The sequence below is a fragment of the Chiloscyllium punctatum genome, chromosome 2, assembly GCF_047496795.1.
Source record: "Chiloscyllium punctatum isolate Juve2018m chromosome 2, sChiPun1.3, whole genome shotgun sequence".
Taxonomy (NCBI): domain Eukaryota; kingdom Metazoa; phylum Chordata; class Chondrichthyes; order Orectolobiformes; family Hemiscylliidae; genus Chiloscyllium; species Chiloscyllium punctatum.
The window spans coordinates 83,411,671-83,429,590 of NC_092740.1; the positions used below are offsets into that span (position 1 = coordinate 83,411,671).

The 17,920-nt window shown below is 42.6% G+C and overlaps 1 protein-coding gene across 1 annotated transcript in view; it reads left to right on the forward strand.

Annotated features, from left to right (window-relative positions):
- tmc2b (transmembrane channel-like 2b) overlaps window positions 1-17,920 on the forward strand; it is a 74,870-nt gene that overhangs the window by 30,183 nt on the left and 26,767 nt on the right. Inside the window, exons 12-13 of the mRNA XM_072591269.1 lie at window positions 472-600; window positions 700-767. Coding sequence (XP_072447370.1) covers window positions 472-600; window positions 700-767 — 197 coding nt within the window. The remainder of the gene's footprint in view (window positions 1-471; window positions 601-699; window positions 768-17,920) is intronic.

Here is a 17,920-nt window from a genome sequence, read left to right on the forward strand (position 1 = left end):
TAACTAAGGCCTTCTGACTTGCTGTGTTCCGAGGCTCCATGGCTACCCCTTCTCCTAGGTCCACTGCAGTACTGACAGCATCCATCATGTGTGGTGGAGCTGCTGATACCAAAGATCTGTGTTTCCTGGTTAATCAGCAGTTCTTGGAGGTAGGACATCCCTCCTACTGGACTTGAGAAAGCTGGCGCCAACCAGACAGCTAATTGATTGGCTTTTAATTGTGTTAGGGTGCTTAAGTATGGTGTTGGCAATGTTGCCATTGGTGATGGACCACCGCCCTGCCATTTACCTCAACCTCATGTATTTAGCTCATTATTATTTGGTTAATTCATGACTTGTTAATAGGGAGGCACTTTTTGCTTCATTCACAATTTTGTTTAGATAAAATGTTGCTGAAAAGTTAAAGCTTAATATCATTGAAATTGCTGATAATTGCATTCTTTGCTGCTTAACGTGGCCTTTAATTTGCAGGAATTTACAAAGCTTACGGTCTCTGACATTCTCGTAACGTATGGCAGTATATTGGTTGGGGATTTTCTACGTGCTCTCTTTGTCAGATTTATTAACTATTGCTGGTGTTGGGATCTGGAGTATGGATTTGTGAGTACACTTTATGAAAATAAACATATTGAATATGATATGCTTACAGCTGTTGCTTCACCTCTATTAACATTGCTGCATTTACCCTTTAAACTTTAGCCTTCATACACTGAGTTTGACATCAGTGGAAATGTTTTAGGACTTATCTTCAATCAAGGAATGATATGGTAAGAAATCTTTTTTGTTACAACTGTACAATTCATTCTAATTTCAGTGGCACCCATGACACCACATCTTAAATTCATGTGTGAAGCTTTGGTCTTCTTATTTAAGCGAGGATGTAAATGTATTGGAGGCAGTTCAGAGGAGTTCTACTAGATTGATACCTGAAATGAGTGGGTTGTCTTATGAGGATGTTAGACAGGCTGGGTTTGTTTCCACTGACATTTAGAAGAACGAGGAGCAGTTTAAATGAGGAGTATAAGATCCTGAATGATTTTGACAAGGTGGATGTTGAAGAGATGTTTCCTCTTGTGGGTCAGTCCAGAACTAAATTTGGGGGACTCCGTTTCAGCACAGAGATGCAGAGAATTCTTTTCTCTCAGAGTAGGGGTGAGACTTTGGAACTCCCTGTCCCAGAAGGCAATAGGAATGGCATCATTGAACATTTTGAAGGCAGAACAGGAGACAATCTCGTTAGACAATGGAATCAAGGGTTATTGGGTAATAACACAAACAGGTCAGCCTGGATTTTAGCAATGGCAGAGCAGGCTCAAGGCACTGACTGGTCTATTTCTGCTTCTATTTCAAAAGATTGAATGCTGCAATAAGACTGTCTAGTATTGCTCAATGGAACCACTAAATATACCACTCTAAATCCTTTGAACAGGTGTGGTGGTAGAAACTAACTTAAAAAATAAATATAATTAAGTGAAAGCACATGCAGCCATTTTATGTTCAGAATACATCCATTGTATCTTTTGTGCAAGATAAGTCAACTAAACAAAAGAAGTTTTCAAAGACCCTAGTGGCATCCAATATCCTTTACAAAGCAATTGCAAGTCAGGACAATTTTCAGATCTTCATTGATTTCCATGGTGTTCATCTGTGAACTCTTTCCACAAGCAGCGAATTAACAGGCCATCTCTGGGTTCATTGCTGCAGGCCACTTGTGAGCCTATAGCATTGGAAACAATATAGTCTCACTATCAGGGATGGCTGCTGCCAGAGCTGGCTGGGAATGGCAAGGGAGACTCGACCTTGATCTGCCCTCTGAAGAACATAGAACATTACAGCGCAGTATAGACCTTTCGGCCCTCGATGTTGCACCACCCACACTATTCCATGTACGTCCATATGCCTGTCCAATGACAACTTAAATGCTTTTAAACTTGTCGAATCTACTACCATTGCAGGCAAAGCATTCCTTATCCTTACTACTCTCTGAGTAAAGAAACTACCTCTGACATCTGTCTTATACCTATTTCCCCTCACTTTAAAGTTGTGTCCCCTCGTATTTGCCGTCCCCATACTTGGAAAAAGGCTCTCCCTGTCCACCCTATCTAACCCTCTGATTATCTTGTATGTCTCTGTTAAGTCACCTCTCAACCTTCTTCACTCTAATGAGAATAGCCTCAAGGCCCTCAGCCTTTCCTTGTAAGACATTCCTTCCTTACCAGGCAACATCCTAGTAAATCTCCTCTGCACCCTTTCAAAAGCTTCCACATCCTTCTTATAATGCAGTGACCAGAACTGTCCACAATACTCCACGTGTGGCTGTACCAGAGCTTTGTACAGCTGCAACATAACCTCCTGGTTCCGGAACTCAATCCCTCTGTTAATAAAGGCCAAAACACTGTATGCCTTCTTAACAACCCTGTCAATCTGGGTGGCAACTTTCAGGGATCTGTGTACATGGACACCGAGATCTCTTTGCTCATCTGCACTCCCAAGAATCTTACCATTAGCCCAGTACTTTGCATCCCGATTACTCCGTCCAAAGTGTATCAGCTCACATTTATCCACATTAAACTCCATTTGCCACCTCTCAGCCCAGCTCTGCATCCTATCTATGTCTCTCTGCAACCTACTACATCCTTCATCACTATCCACAACTCCACCAACCTTAGTGTTGTCCGCAAATTTACTAACCCACCCTACCAAGTCCTCATCCAGGTCATTTATAAAAATGATGAACAGCAGTGGACCAAACACCGACCCTTGCGGTATGCCGCTAGTAACTGGACACCAAGATGAACATGTTCTATCAACTACAACCCTCTGTCTTCTTTCAGCAAGCCAATTACTGATCCAAACTGCTATGTCTCCCACAATCCCATTCCTCCGCATTTTTTATAATATCCTACTGTGGGGAACCTTATCGAATGCCTTGCTGAAATCCATATACACCACATCGACCTATTTACTCTCATCTACCTGTTTGGTCACTTTGTCAAAAAACTTAATAAGATTTGTTAGGCACAACCTACCCTTTACAAAACCGTGCTGACTTCCCTTTTCAGATTATTCTTTTCTAGATGGTTATAAATCCTATCTCTTATAACATTTTCCAACACTTTACCAACAACTGAAGTGAGACTCACTGGTCTGTAATTATCAGAGTTGTCTCTACTACCCTTTTTGAACAAGGGAACCACATTTGATATCCTCCAGTCCTCAGGCACTATTCCTGTACTCAGCTCTATTTTCAATGCACTTCCTAATTAAGAAGTACTTAAAAAAATGTGGTGGTCACAGCTGTCAGGTCACCCCTGTGAAGGGGAAGCTCCTCCATAGGATAGTCTATGGAAGCAGTTGTTGCTAGCTGTTAACTTGGAGGCAGGAACCTGTCATCCCACTGACCAGGCGCTAAGTTTAGTGAATTTCCACCTGGTCTCACACTCAAACCTATCCTGCATGACCTCTGCTTGAATTGATGACCCATTCGCTGAGAAGATTATGTAAGGCATGGTACCAGATGTTTGATTGTTTTAAACAGAATTGTCCTTTATTAATGATGTAGCACAAGGTTACTTTACCTGTATTTTCCTCTATTAAAATTATTGTTCTTGAATGTACAAGGACTGACACCGGTTAATTGACCATTCAGCTCTATTTCAATGCACTTCCTAATATCCTTAACATACCTTACAGGTATTTATGTATTTAGATTAGATTCCCTACAGTGTGGAAACAGGCCCTTCGGCCCAACAAGTCCACACCAACCCTCCGAAGAGTAACCCACCCAGTCCGATTTCCCTCTGACTAATGCACCTAACTCTATGGGCAATTTAGCATGGCCAATTCACCTGACCTGCACATCTTTGGACTGTGGGAGGAAAGTGGAGCACCCAGAGGAAACCCACGCAGACACAGGGAGACTGTGCAACTCCACACAGGCAGTCACCCGAGACTAGAATTGAAACTGGGACCCTGGTAGTGTGAGGCAGCAGTGCTAACCACTGAGCCATTGTGTTTTATATTTATATACTCCCTCTCTGAAAGAGCCAAATCTAGTTTTTGTTTCTAAGCTCAACTTTCAACCCTATGGCTCAGCATATGAATACGTTGAATTGCTCTCTTAGGGAAAGGACTTGACTTTATGCTTATCGGGAAGAAAGGAACTAGGACACCAATGGATTAGTATAGTCTAAGTAACATGGTCCTCCTGAGAATTCAATGTAATCTATATTATCTATTTGTAGTACCAGTTGATACTGGTATATCAAGATTCTCTTATTGTTACAGAAGGCTGTATCTTATTATTTTATTTAAGTCCAAGTTGCAAGTTGTTTTTCTTTGGAGGAATTTCTGCCACAAAGTTATCTTGCTGTACCTAACCAAATTCACCTCGTTAACTAGCTACCTTATCCCTATGATGCACCTCATGCCCAATTTTCACTTTGCTAAGCACTGTCCTTAGAACTGGATTAGTGGTGCTGGAAGAGCACAGCAGTTCAGGCAGCATCCAATGAGCAGCTGCCTGAACTGCTGTGCTCTTCCAGCACCACTAATCCAGTATTTGGTTTTCAGCATCTGCAGTCATTGTTTTTACACTGTCCTTAGAACAACTAGCCGCTCCCAGAATTCAGTAGCACCATCTGTAAAAGCCATTGGTGCACCCAGACATGCTCTTTTAGTCCGGGGCTGCCATGCTTGATTGCTGACATTTCCTCCAGACAGGGGATATCAGTATCACTCTCCTGGATATCCTGCTGGAAAAGGGACTTCCTCTTCTCTCAGGACAAGCAGTGGAGGCCATGACACCAGACCATGCCAGCCTTGCCTAGGGTTCCCACCCAGGTCACTGCAGTCTCAGCTGTCTGGAGGAATACACAGCAATGCAGGAAAAAGGTTAAAACGTCTTTTCACTTTACCATTGTAAGTGCCACATCTTCTGTCTGATACCTCACACTTACTCTATATCTGCTACTGTAAATGCTTCTCCCATGTCTCTACCATTCTCATTACTGCCTGCAACATCTTCCCTTACTTGCTGCTGTCCATCCCAACTCCCAACACCACTCACCCTACATGCCCCTGTGCTGCCTAATCATTTGCTCAGGACACCTCCCCACTTACTTCAATAGCAATAGCTGTGTCATCTCCTCTTAGCTCCATTAATACCTGCCTGTCTCTCATTCCAGGCGGAAAACAAACCCCCAATAGGGCAGTACGATTTAACATGAGTGGTGGGCTGCCTGATGTTCCTTCCGTATCCTGATTCTGACTGCCCCGAGTGTTTGACTGGCTGTTTCCAGGCCTCTAGGCTAGTATTGAAGGCTGGCGTCACCTTACTGTTCCAGGGCCTCCCGAACAAAGGCTATCCTCCTTTACTTGACTGAGAACTGCTGACAACCATGACAAGTTTCCTTCCTTTGCATCTGTGTTAAACAAGACAGAAGTTATATAAACCTTGTATCTCTGGCTAAAGGGGTCTAAGCACAAGAAGGCAATGCCAAACAATCCAATACAGAGATGCTGTAAGCATCTAGGTAGGGTCAAGTGAGTCAGCGAGATGATAGCAAGAAAAGAGATAGTCCATCCTGTGAGGTATCTACACGTTTCTGAGTATACAGTGTCTTAGCTACAGCGTTGCAATGTTAGTTGCCAGTGCAGTCCGAGGTGCAGTATTGAAATGCAGAAATGCCCTGAAGCAGTCCATGTTCAAACGCAACAAGATCTGGACGATATCTCAGCTTGAGCTTGCAAGTGGCAAGTAGCAGTCAAGCCATACAAATACCAGGCTATGACCATCACCAATAAGAGACAGTCTAATCACTACCCGTTGACATCCAATGATGTTACCATCACAAAATCTCCCAATATCAATACCCTGGGCATTACTGTTGACCAGAAACTCAACTGGATTCACCACATAAACACAGTGGCAGCAAGAGCAGGTCAGAAGCTAGAAATAGGCTAGGTGAGTAACTCACCTCCGACTCCCCAAAGCCTGGGCACCATCTCAAGGCACATGTCAGGAGCATGATGAAATACTCCCCACTTGCCTGAATAAGTGCAAGTCTAACAACACTTAAGAAGCTCGACGTCATTCAGGAGAAAGCAGCCTGCTTAATTGACACGACATCCACAAACTCCCTCCAATGCTCGGTAGTAGCAATATATACTGTCTATAACATACACTGCAGAATTTCACCAATGATCCTCAGATAGCAACTTCCAATCTCATGATCACTTCCATCTAGAAGGACAAGGGCAACAGATATGTGGGAACACCATCACCTTCAGGTTCCCCTCCAAGCCATTCTTCATCTTGACTTGGAGCTATGTCACCATTCCTTCGCTATCCCTGGGTCAAGATCCTGGAATTCTCTGTCTCATGGTATTGTGGGTCAACCCACAGAAAGTGACTGCAGTAGTTCAAGAAGACAGTTCACTGCCACCTTCTAAGGGACTACTAGGGATGGGCAATAAATGCAAAAAAAAAAGTGGATAGATGATGTGCCATGAGGTTTCTTAGAATTTGGCACATTTCAGATGCTGGTATCCATGGATATGGGTTGTACGTGGTCAATGCCTGTGGAACACATCCTGAGATGTTGGTACCTGATGTCTAATATAGAGCTCATTTGAAGCAAATGGCGAGCTGGATTTGTCAGGAACTTGCTCTGGTTTCTATGTCAAGCTTTTGTGATATCTGGCTTGCTTGATAAATTCTGTAAGATAGAAAGCTGAATATCAATGAAGTGAGTTCACAAAGTATTTAGTAAACTTTAATCGCTCTTGATTGGCAACTTAGCATTTCCTAGTGAGAAACATGCCATGCCATTTCTGAAAATTCTAAATGTTGGATGTAAATGCTCCCAGTGTCAAGACTGGCCTCGTTGGACTTCTCATCTGATTCTGCTACAAATCTCACCATAGCCCATGTCATTCAGATCCCTATAAGATTCTGTCCATGGTTTTGTTGAATATTTGTAGTATTTTATTTTCTTTTACTCACTTGTTGATAACAATCAGATTTAAAACCATTTAAACTTACTGACTCCATTAATCAGAAATGTGGAAACGCTTTATACTTTTGCGGTTAAATGGTATTTGCTGGCAATGAGCTCCACTAAGTGCTGTTACCTTGTGATCGAACGAAGGTCATTTCCTTGATTGCCTACATTCACTGTTGGAATAAAATCATTCACTTGTGTAAACAAATTTAGTCTAAGCATATAGTAACTAGACTGACTGCAGATTTAGGGTATACAGTAAAGTGCAGACTGATAACAACGATCCTAATAAAAGCAATTTACTGCGATAATTAGTTTATTGGCCTTACATTTACTTATACAATGAATACTTTTGTAATGTTTGCTAGATCTACCAGAAGGAAATTTGGTCTCTATTGGGAATTAGAAGATTTATAAACATCCCAATAGATGGTGTTAGCAGCAATGTTCCCTCAATTCTGTTTCTTCCATGTGCAGAATTGCTTTTATATGTGGAAATATTAAGGTAATGCACAGCTGTGCACCACGAGTAGAAACAGAAAAGAAACTATATATTGTATGAACCTCTAAAAAGTTCCCGTAAGTATGGAACAAGAAGAAACAATGCCACCTCCTGCCATGACATTGTGCTAATAGACAAATGACCAGATTTACCACAGATTTAAACTCAACCTCGATATTTTAAATTCACTGCAAAAAACATTATTCATTGAAGAACTATTTGTTAGCTTTTATGTTGCAAAATGTAATTTAGTCACTGACAAAAGAAAAGTTGAATTGGTAGCAATGGCTTCAGACAGGTCAAGAATATTGTGTTTCAATCTGACATATCCCATATATAAAGAGCTAAATAGGCTTGGCTTTTGACTGAATAGGAAACACAGAAAAGGTGACTATTTTTTCAACTTATTGAGTGTTGTTTTCTACTAAACACTTCTACGAAATGGTGAGAAAAATAACTCAATAATTTTTTCACATTAACAAATGTAGTCAAGTGGAGAGAGATAAGAGTTCTCCAAGAATTTGGAGGAGGTTGGCTGTTGTGAACTGGAAGGGGAAAGTAAAAAAAAACACAGCTTCGCTGTGAATTAAATGAATAATAAGAAATGAAATCTAGAAGAGAGAATGGACTCCCTGACAGAGAATGACTGCCAAAGTAGTTTTTACAATATTTTAAATCAACCCATTCAGAGATCTTGTTATACATATCTGGAACAGGTGTGACTTGAATGTGAGCCTCCAAGCCCAGAGGTAGAGAGACTACACTGTACCACAAGAGAACTCAGAGGAATCGTGTTTGCAGAAGTGGTGGCAGATTAAAAATAACTGTACCTTGTGAAGTAATAATCTGCTTCATTTTATATTATTGGGCCTGGAATCCAAATGTCCCACATTTAGAATCATTTCCTGTGCGCTAGATATGTGTCCAACCAGTGGCAAATTCACTCCTGTTTCCTATTGATGTCAATTTTGCTCGGGCCCCTTGAAGTCACATGCACTGAATGCTGCATTGATATCAACAGCAGCCAACCTCACATCATGACTGCACCTCTTTTGTCTACGTTTGGACCAAGGCTGTTATGAGATCAGGATCCAAGTGGCACTGAGGACTCTTGTGGTACAGAGGTATGTCCCTGGACTAGGAGACCTAGGTTAAGGTACCACCTGCTCCAGATGTATATGGTAATATCTCTGAACAGATTCATTAAAATATCTAGAATTATGGAGTAGCAATTAGTTGGATTGGAGTTGTGTTACTTTTCTAAACAAAGACATGCCTGTGCAAGTTTCTCCGTTGCTGGGAAGAAGCCAGTATTGTAGCTATACCAGAATGTGTTTGGCTAAGGTTACAGTTAATTTTGGAGCACAAGACTTAAATACTATTGCTGGAATGTCATCAGAACCCACAATCTTTTCTGTTTCCAGTTCCTTCTGGCGTTGCTTGATGCTATATACAGTGAGCTGAATTGGCTGAAGACTGGCATGTGTGGTGTTTATGATCTGTGAGGAGGCCGGGGTGTTTTGCAAATTCCTCAGCCTTATCTTTTGCCCTGAAGTGCTGGACTTTAATTAACACTGAAAATGTTGATATTTATGGAGAGTCCTCCTTTGGTTATTATTTACTTGTCCACCATCACTCTCAACTAGAAGCTGGATAAACAAGAAGAAAGATGATGATTTACACAACCTCAAGAGATCCAAAATTACTTTACAGCCAAATGTGTATTTGATTGCAGGTTGGAATCTACTCCACTTAGTCGTGAATGAGTGGGGCCCCAACCATTCAAGTTGTGCACTATATCTTTGCTCATTTTCAGATTAAACTAAGATTGTTCTTCAGTTTTCTGACCAATCAAGGAGGGCTACATAAACAAAGAAGAATGTCTAATTAAAGGATCACTAGTAGTGGTAACAGCATTCAGAAAACATCCTAGTCTGAGAGAACAAAGTATATCTGGAATATTGTCCCCCTGTTCCATACTCAACCCTTAAGGCCAGAAGGAGAAGACCTACCAGCCTCTTCCAGCAGGTGTCTCTGCAAGTCACAACAGCTGTGTGAGAAGCTGAAACCCATACAGGAAGAGGTTTAATGACATAATGAGGAGTTGGCAAGATGAGTGGCCTCGTCTTTGTTTTGTCACTTTTGGAGTCTTCTCCTGCATTACACTCCTTCTTAGATGATGAGGGGGATAGAGAATATGATATTATTTTATTTTGATTCTTTCATGTGATAAGGACATCACTGACCAGACCACTATTTATTGCCCATCCTTAATGACCAGAGGCAGTTTGGAGAATGGTACTCAGTGGTGTTCACAAATAGTCCCCTTGGTTTATTGGAATTCAAAGTAAAATTTGAAAATGTGCTAATAATACCAACCTTGGAGATGTAACAAAGAGTGAGGATGACACCAATCATAATGATAATAATCATAATCATAATCACACATACATACAATCCAACTTGCATAGATAACAATAAAACATAGATGGGCTAACAGAATTGGGAGAGAAATGGCAGATGAGATTTAACACTAAGAAGTGGAATTTGATGCATTTTGATAGAAAGGATAAGGACTGACCAAATATAGTTAATAGTCATTTTTGAAAAGTGTGAAGATCAGAGGGACATGGTTCACGTTTATAGATGCGTGACATGCCAAGACATATTGATTGTAGTTAATAAAGCCTATGGTATCTTAGCTTTCAATGATTTTGAATACAAAATCAAAGAAGTTCTGCTAATCTATTAGAAACCTCTGCTTAGGCCATTACCAGAATATTGTGTCAAGTCTGATCACCACACTCTGGAAGGATGCAAGATTCCTTGAGACAATGCAAGGGATGAGGGGTTTTAGCTATAAAATTTTGTTGGAGAAGCTAGTATTGTTCTGCTTTGGGTAAATGGCAGATTTGCACCCATCAGCTGGTTAGGTACAGTCAGTACCCTACTTGTTGTGAACAGCCAAAAGATACTGTTTTCAGATGATAAGTCAGTTTTTGGGACATGCCGCCTATATACCTTGCATCACACTGGCAATGAAATTCATATACCAGATTTTCCTTATGTATGACAAGCAGTACACATGATAGGAGGACTATCATTAGATTATTAACCCAGAGACACAGATAATGTTCTGGGGTTCAGAATCCTGCCATGGCAGATAGTGAATGTCAATTCAATAAAAATTTGGAATTTTAATTTAATTCATTCATGGGATATAGGCTGGTTGGCTAGCATTTATTGCCTCTCCCTAGTTGCCCTTGAGAAGACTGTAGTGAGCTGCCTTCTTGAACTGCTGCAGTCCATGTGCTGTGGCAAGGAACTTCATGATTTTCACCCAGTGATAGTGAAGGAACAGTGATGTATTTCCAAATCAGGATGGTGAGTGGCTTGGGGGGAAAATGGTGGTGTTCCCATCGTTTTGAGTAGAAAGAAGAATAGTATTCAGAGATATTGATGACCATGAAACCCATTGTCAATTGTTGGAAAAACCCATTTAGTTCATGAACGTCCTTTAGGAATGGAAACTGCTGACCTTACCTGGTCTGGCCTAAATGCAACTCCAGACAAACAGCAATATGGCTGACTCTTAATGACCCATTAGGTAATTAGGGGTGGGCAATAAATACTGACCTGTGATGCCCACATCCTATGAATGAAAAAAATGATGATGGAGATGTACAAGATTTAACAAGTTTACAAGAATCATTGCTGAACAATACAGGAACTTAAGTTTGAAATATGGCCACTGAGATATGATTGTCACCCAGTGCTTTGAAGCAGATGCTGTGACTCAAACTTTGACATATCTTTGAGATGTTGGAACAGGGCATCCTTAATTTATTTAGTGTATTTTCATACTGACATTTGCACATAACCACAGTGAGGTTGACAAACCCTGGCTCCCACCATGCCACTGTACCTCCTTCATTGATTTTGTTCTGCTCATTCTCCCAGTGTGGAGGCTGTGCAGCAGCTACTAGAGCTGGCTGTTCTTGTTGGGCTTGCTGAAGCTCCTGTCTCTGCTGTCTCATTCTCAATAGAAGCAAAGCCATAAGAAATGCAGTAATAGTATCAGATATCTCCATGGGCAGATCATTGCAGGAAAGTCAGAGAGATTATACAGTTTCTTAAAGGTACATCTCAGCCATCACCCCCTCAATAATCAAGCTGAATTCTATGGCCTCCACATAGTGTGGCAGGGAGGAGGCTTCTCATGAAGGTTGTGCGATCTTAACAAACATATGGTGGACCAACAAAATATCTATGCTCCACTGGGAGTCAGCTTTTCACAGTAGTCCCCCCTCGTCCCCAAGAAACTCAACCCCATTCCCCTCAACCTCCCTTCCAAATCACCTTGCTGAATTACTTTTCTGTGTGAAGATATTGCAGCTGCTATGCACTGTCTTCCAGTTCTTACTCTGGGTTGCTGTTGTAAAGTGGGTCGATCAGATTCAGTTTTTAAGTTTCTTGTTACAATCAGACTTCTTGAATTTAAATGATAAGGAGGTGTCAGTGCGCACAATGTAATGTTCGTAATTGCTTCAGCAATTTGTTATCTCCATTCATTGACAATTACTGACCTCCAGCTGAAGGGAAAATTTGAAGGCAGTTTGGTAGCATTATTTAATCAATGAAGACTTGTTTGCAACTATTATCCTTTGCAAGGTCTCAATATAACATCAAATCTCTCCTTCCACTTTGATGCAGTTCCAGCTATTTCGTGAACTTAATGCATAGTATGGCAAAGTTCTAACTTGTGCCCATGTGAGTGAATTTTATGCTACCATTAACTCATGACTGCCCCTCATTATTCATGTTGTCTTTGTATTACCTTCTTGTGGTCCTATAATCTTTCAGCTTCTCCTCATTTTGATTGAGCCCCTTTACAGCATTATTAATTTCCCCATGTTACCCCTCGGGCCTGTGGCTTGTCTATTCCTCTGGCTTTGCTGACCCTGTGATTAAAAGACCAGAATGTACACAAGCCGGTTGTAACGCCACCTCAAGTGCTCCTGATCCCCTCTGATTCACGATCAAATCTCATCCTAATATGTATCTCTTATTCAGTGTCATTATTCCCTCAGCGTCCAGTACAATGAAGTCAGTCTGAAGACTTGATCTACCTACATTTCCCCAGGATGCCACAAAATTGTAGAAAGACTACAGTGTGGAAGCTGGCTGTTTGGCTCATTGAGTCCACACTGACTTTCTGAACAGCATCCCAACCAGATCCACCCAACAAACCTATCCCTGTAATCCTGCATTTCCCATGGCTAACCCACCTAGCCCTAGGTGGGAAGAAACCCATGCAGACATGGGGAGAATGTACAAACTCCATGCACACAGTTGCCCGAAGGAGGAATCAAACCCAGTTCCCTGGCACTGTGAGGCAGCAGTGCTAACCATTGAGCCATGGCGCTGCTGTGGACTGGCCCATGATAATCCCTCTGACATTTTATGACCAAACCTCTGTGACTGACTATGGGTCACACCCCAGGTTAATCTTTCAGCAGCACCCTGATTGATCCATATATAATACAGCTGAACTCGACCTTGAGAACTGTCTGCGGCCCAGTCATCAGCCTTCAAGGGCACACGTCCCTGGGCTAGAATAGGATTAAGTGCCTGATTGATTGTGACCAATCCCCTGGACTGGAATCAAACCATATAGTGCAATCTCAGCTCTTAAATGTTTATAGTAATCCTGAAAGCTGGTGTCTTTTGCTGACTTTTGCTGTCACAACAAAAGTGAGGCAGTCTCCCAATTGACTGGAGTCCACCCTCACTCACCTAAACATTCCCCCCTTTGACCTTGACACATCACTTTTTTCTTCTAGTACACGCAGAGTGTTTGCTGTGCAAAGTGCAGGCCCAAGCTGCGCTTTGATATTGATGTAACACCATGCTACACAGTGATATAGCCACCCTCCCTCTGACTGATACATTTACTGTTCAGTGCTCCATATTGTCACAAATGACCAGCCTCTACTTTTGTTCTAAACCACAGAGGGTGCCTGCCTTTAACGTAGCTTAAAAAATTGTCTGCATGTGAGGGAACATATTGCAGGGAATAGTGAGAGTGGTGGATGTGACCGTTGGTGGGAGATGAGTACGGTTGCAGAAGTGGAATGAATGTAAGGTATTGGAAAGAAGAAGGTGGCACCTGTACTGTTGAAGTGTAAAAAGACATTGACTTTCTTCTTACCTTGCTGGGCATTCCTCCAGTTGGCTGAGACTGCAGTAACCCAGGTGGCAACCATGGACCAGCTTGGCATGGTCTAAGTCGCGTTGCGAGTTCTGGGGGAAGAGAAAGTCCCGTACTGATGCCACTCCATCCATCAGGATATTGAGGATTCTTTTCATAAAGCAATGAGCCGAATTCCCCTAGTCTGTCATGTATGAGACAAATGGCTGCAGAGCTATCTGGACTGTCAGTGCTTGTGGGTTTGTACAAGGGTCAGAGTAGGCGGAAGGGATGCAGTGAATTCTGGGATACTGAGCATAGAACATAGAACATTACAGTGCAATGCAGGCCCTTTGGCTCTCGATGTTGCGCTGACCTGTGGAACCAATCTGAAGCCACTTTTATTCATATGTTTATCCAATGACCATTTCAATACCCTTAAAGTTGGTAACTCTACTACTGTTACAGGCAGTGTGTTCCATAGAGGAGAAAGTGAGGACTGCAGATGCTGGAGATCAGAGCTGAAAATGGGTTGCTGGAAAAGCACAGCAGGTCAGGCAGCATCCAAGGAACAGGAGAATCGATGTTTCGGGCATGAAGGGTTCATGCCCGAAATGTTGATTCTCCTGTTCCTTGGCTGCTGCCTGACCTGCTGTGCTTTTCCAGCAACACATTTTCAGTGTGTTCCATACCCTTACTACTCTCTGAGTAAAAAAACTACCTCTGACATCTGTCCTAGATCTATCACCCCTTAATTTAAAGCTATGTCCCCTCCTGCTAGCCGTCACCATCTGAGGAAAAAGGCTGCCACTGTCCACCCAATCTAACCCTCTGGTTATCTTATATGTCTCAATTAAGCCACCTCTCAACCTTCTTCTCTCTAACAAAAACAGCCTCAAGTCCCTCAGCCTTTCTTTGTAAGACCTTCTCTCCATACTAGACAACATCCTAGTAAATCTCCTCTGAACCCTTTCCACAACTTTCATATTCTTCCTATAATGCCATTTACAAGTTCGCTGATGATACCACCATAGTTGTTCGAATCTCAGATGGTGAAGAAACAGACTACAGATGGGAGGTAGAAGACCTTGAAAAATGGCGCACTGCAAACAACCTAGCTCTCAATGCCAGCAAAACCAAGGAACTCATTATTGACTTTCAGCGGGATGTTACTCATGGCCTCCCTACACATTAACAGCACAGAGGTGGAATGTATGGAGAATGTCAAACTCTTGGGAGTGGTCATTTACAACAAGCTTTCTTGGACTCTTCATGTGGATGCACTGGTTACAAAGATCCAACAACGTCTCTTCTTCCTCAGGCAGTTGAGGAAATTTGTCTTGACAGTGAATACCCTTGCTAACTTCTATAGGTGCGCCATTGAGAGCATTCTGTCTGGATGTATCACTACCTGGTATGGCAACTGTACCATTCAAGATTGGAGCCGGTTACAGAGAGTGGTGAACTCAGCCTGGACAATCACAAAGGCCAACCTCCCATCTATAGAATCTATCTACCAGGCCTGCTGTCAAGGAAAGGCCACCAGCATTCTCAAAGATCCATCCCATCCTGGCAATGTTTTTCTACAACCTCTACCATCGGGGAGAAGGTGCAGAAGCCTGAACACACACACCAGCTGGTTTAGAAACAGTTTCTACCCTACTGTTGTTAGAATACTGAATGGACTCACAAATTCTTAATGTTCGCCTGTATCTGTGTTTTTGTTTTTGCCACTGTTTATCTATAATTTACTTATCTACGCTATTTAACTATGTGATCTGCCTGTACCGCTTGCACAACAAAGCTTTTCACTGTGCATCGGTACATGTTACAATAAATTCAATTCAATTCAATTCAGTTCAATTCAATAGTGCTGTGACCAGAACTGTACGCAATACTCCAAGTGCAGCCGCATCAGAGATTTGTACAGCTGCAGTATGACTTCGTGGCTCCGAAACACAATCCCTCTACCGATAAAAACTAATGCACTGTATACCTTCTTAACAACCCTAGCAACTGGGTGACGATTTGGAGATGCCGGTGTTGGACTGGGGTGAACAAAGTTAAAAATCACACAACACCAGGTTATAGTCCAACAGGTTTAATTGGAAGCACACTAGCTTTCGGAGTGACGCTCCTTCATCAGGTGATTGTGGAGGGCTCGATCGTAACACAGAATTTATAGCAAAAATTTGCAGTGTGATGTAACTGAAATTATACATTGAAGTCTGTTAAGCCTTTCATCTGTTAGAATACAGTGATAGTTTCACTTCTTTCATATGTGAATCACAAAGCCCATTTTTTTAAAAGTTGCATTCTCAGGTTAGCTGTTAACAATGGTGATAGCTAGACAATATGTTGAAGGTGTTAGCCCCCTGTGTTATCTGTCTATGACCTGATGTTTAGATTGATTCCAATCTAAAAAGTGAGATAACAGAGTTTTACATAAATTCATGCAGTTTTTGAGCTCAGAGTTCTACATGAATGTATGTATTTTTTGAGCAAAGTGCAATGTAACTCTGCAAGTACAAAAAAATTCACCACACAAAATATATGTGTGCGTGTGGGTCTTTGTCTGTGTGTGTGTCTGTCTGGGGTGGCAGTTGTGAGTGTGAGAAAGTGTGTGTGTGTATGTGTGTGTGTGTCTGTGTGTGTGTAGACTGTCTTAAGTCTGTGAGAGGGTGCATGTGTGGGAGTGTGGGAGTGTCTGTGTCTATAAGGGTGTGTGTGGGTGTCTGTGTGTGCGTCTGTGTGTACCTGTGTCCGTGTGTATGTGAGACTGTGTGTGTGTAGGAATATCTGTGTGTGTGTGTGTGTGTGTGTGTGTGTGTAGTGCAATGGTGGTCACCCGTAATGTGACATGAACCCAAGGTCCCGGTTGAGGCCCTCCCTATGGGTACCGAACTTAGCTATCAGCCTCTGCTCGGCCACTTTTCTCTGCTGCCTGTCCCGAAGTCCACCTTGGATGATGGTCACCTGAAGGTCCGAGGCTGAATGTCCTGGACCACTGAAGTGTTCCCCAACTGGGAGGGAACCCTCCTGTCTGTTGATTGTTGTGCAGTGCCCATTCATCCGTTGTCGTAGCCTTTGCTCGGTTTCCCCAATGTACCATGCCTCAGGGTATCCTTGCCTGCAACGTATAAAATATACAATGTTGGCTGAGTCACATGAGTACCTGCCATGTACAAGGTGGGAGGTGTTCCCATGTGTAATGGTGGTATCTATGTCCACAATCTGACACGTCTTGCAGCGTCCACCGTGACAGGGTTGTATGGGGTTGTCCTGAGAGCCGGGCAGTTCGCTATGAACAATGATCTGTTTGAGGTTTGGTGGTTGTTTAAAGGCAAGTAGTGGAGGTGTGGGGAAGGTCTTGGTGAGGTGCTCATCCTCATTGATAATGTGTTGCAGGTCACAAAGAACATGGCGTAATTTTTCAGTCCCTGGGAAGTACTGAACAATGAAGGGTACCCTGTCAGTTGCAGCCCGTGTCTGTCTCCTGAGGAGGTCATTACGGTTCCTTGCTGTGACACGTCGGAACTGGCGGTCGATGAGTTGAGCATCATACCCCGTTCTTGTGAGGACATCCTTGAGTACTTCCAGGGGTCCGTCACGTTCCTCCTCATCTGAGCAGGTCCGGTGTATGCGTAGGGCTTGTCCATAGGGAATGGCTGTTTTAATATGTTTTGGGTGGAAGCTGGAGAAGTGTAGCATTGTGAGGTTGTCTGTGGGTTTGCGGTAGAGTGTGGTGCTGAGGTGTCTGTCCTTGATGGAGACATATGTGTCCAAGAATGAGACAGACAGTCGAGAGTAGTCCATGGTGAGTTTGATGGTGGGATGAAACTTGTTGATGTCACTGTGTAGTTTTATCAGTGACTCCTCACCATGGGTCCAGAGGAAGAAAATGTCATCGATGTACCTGGTGTACAATGTCGGTTGGAGATCCTGCATAGAGAAGAAATCTTGCTTGAACCTGTGCATAAAAATGTTGGCGTATTGGGGTGCAAATTTGGTCCCCATGGCTGTTCCGTGTGTCTGGATGAAGAATTGGTTGTCAAAGGTTATGATCAAGGATTCATATCACATTACAGGTGATCACCATTGCACTACACACACACACACACACACAGATATTCCTACACACACACACACACTCTCACATACACATGGACACAGGTACACACAGACGCGCACACAGACACCCACACACACCCTTATAGACACACA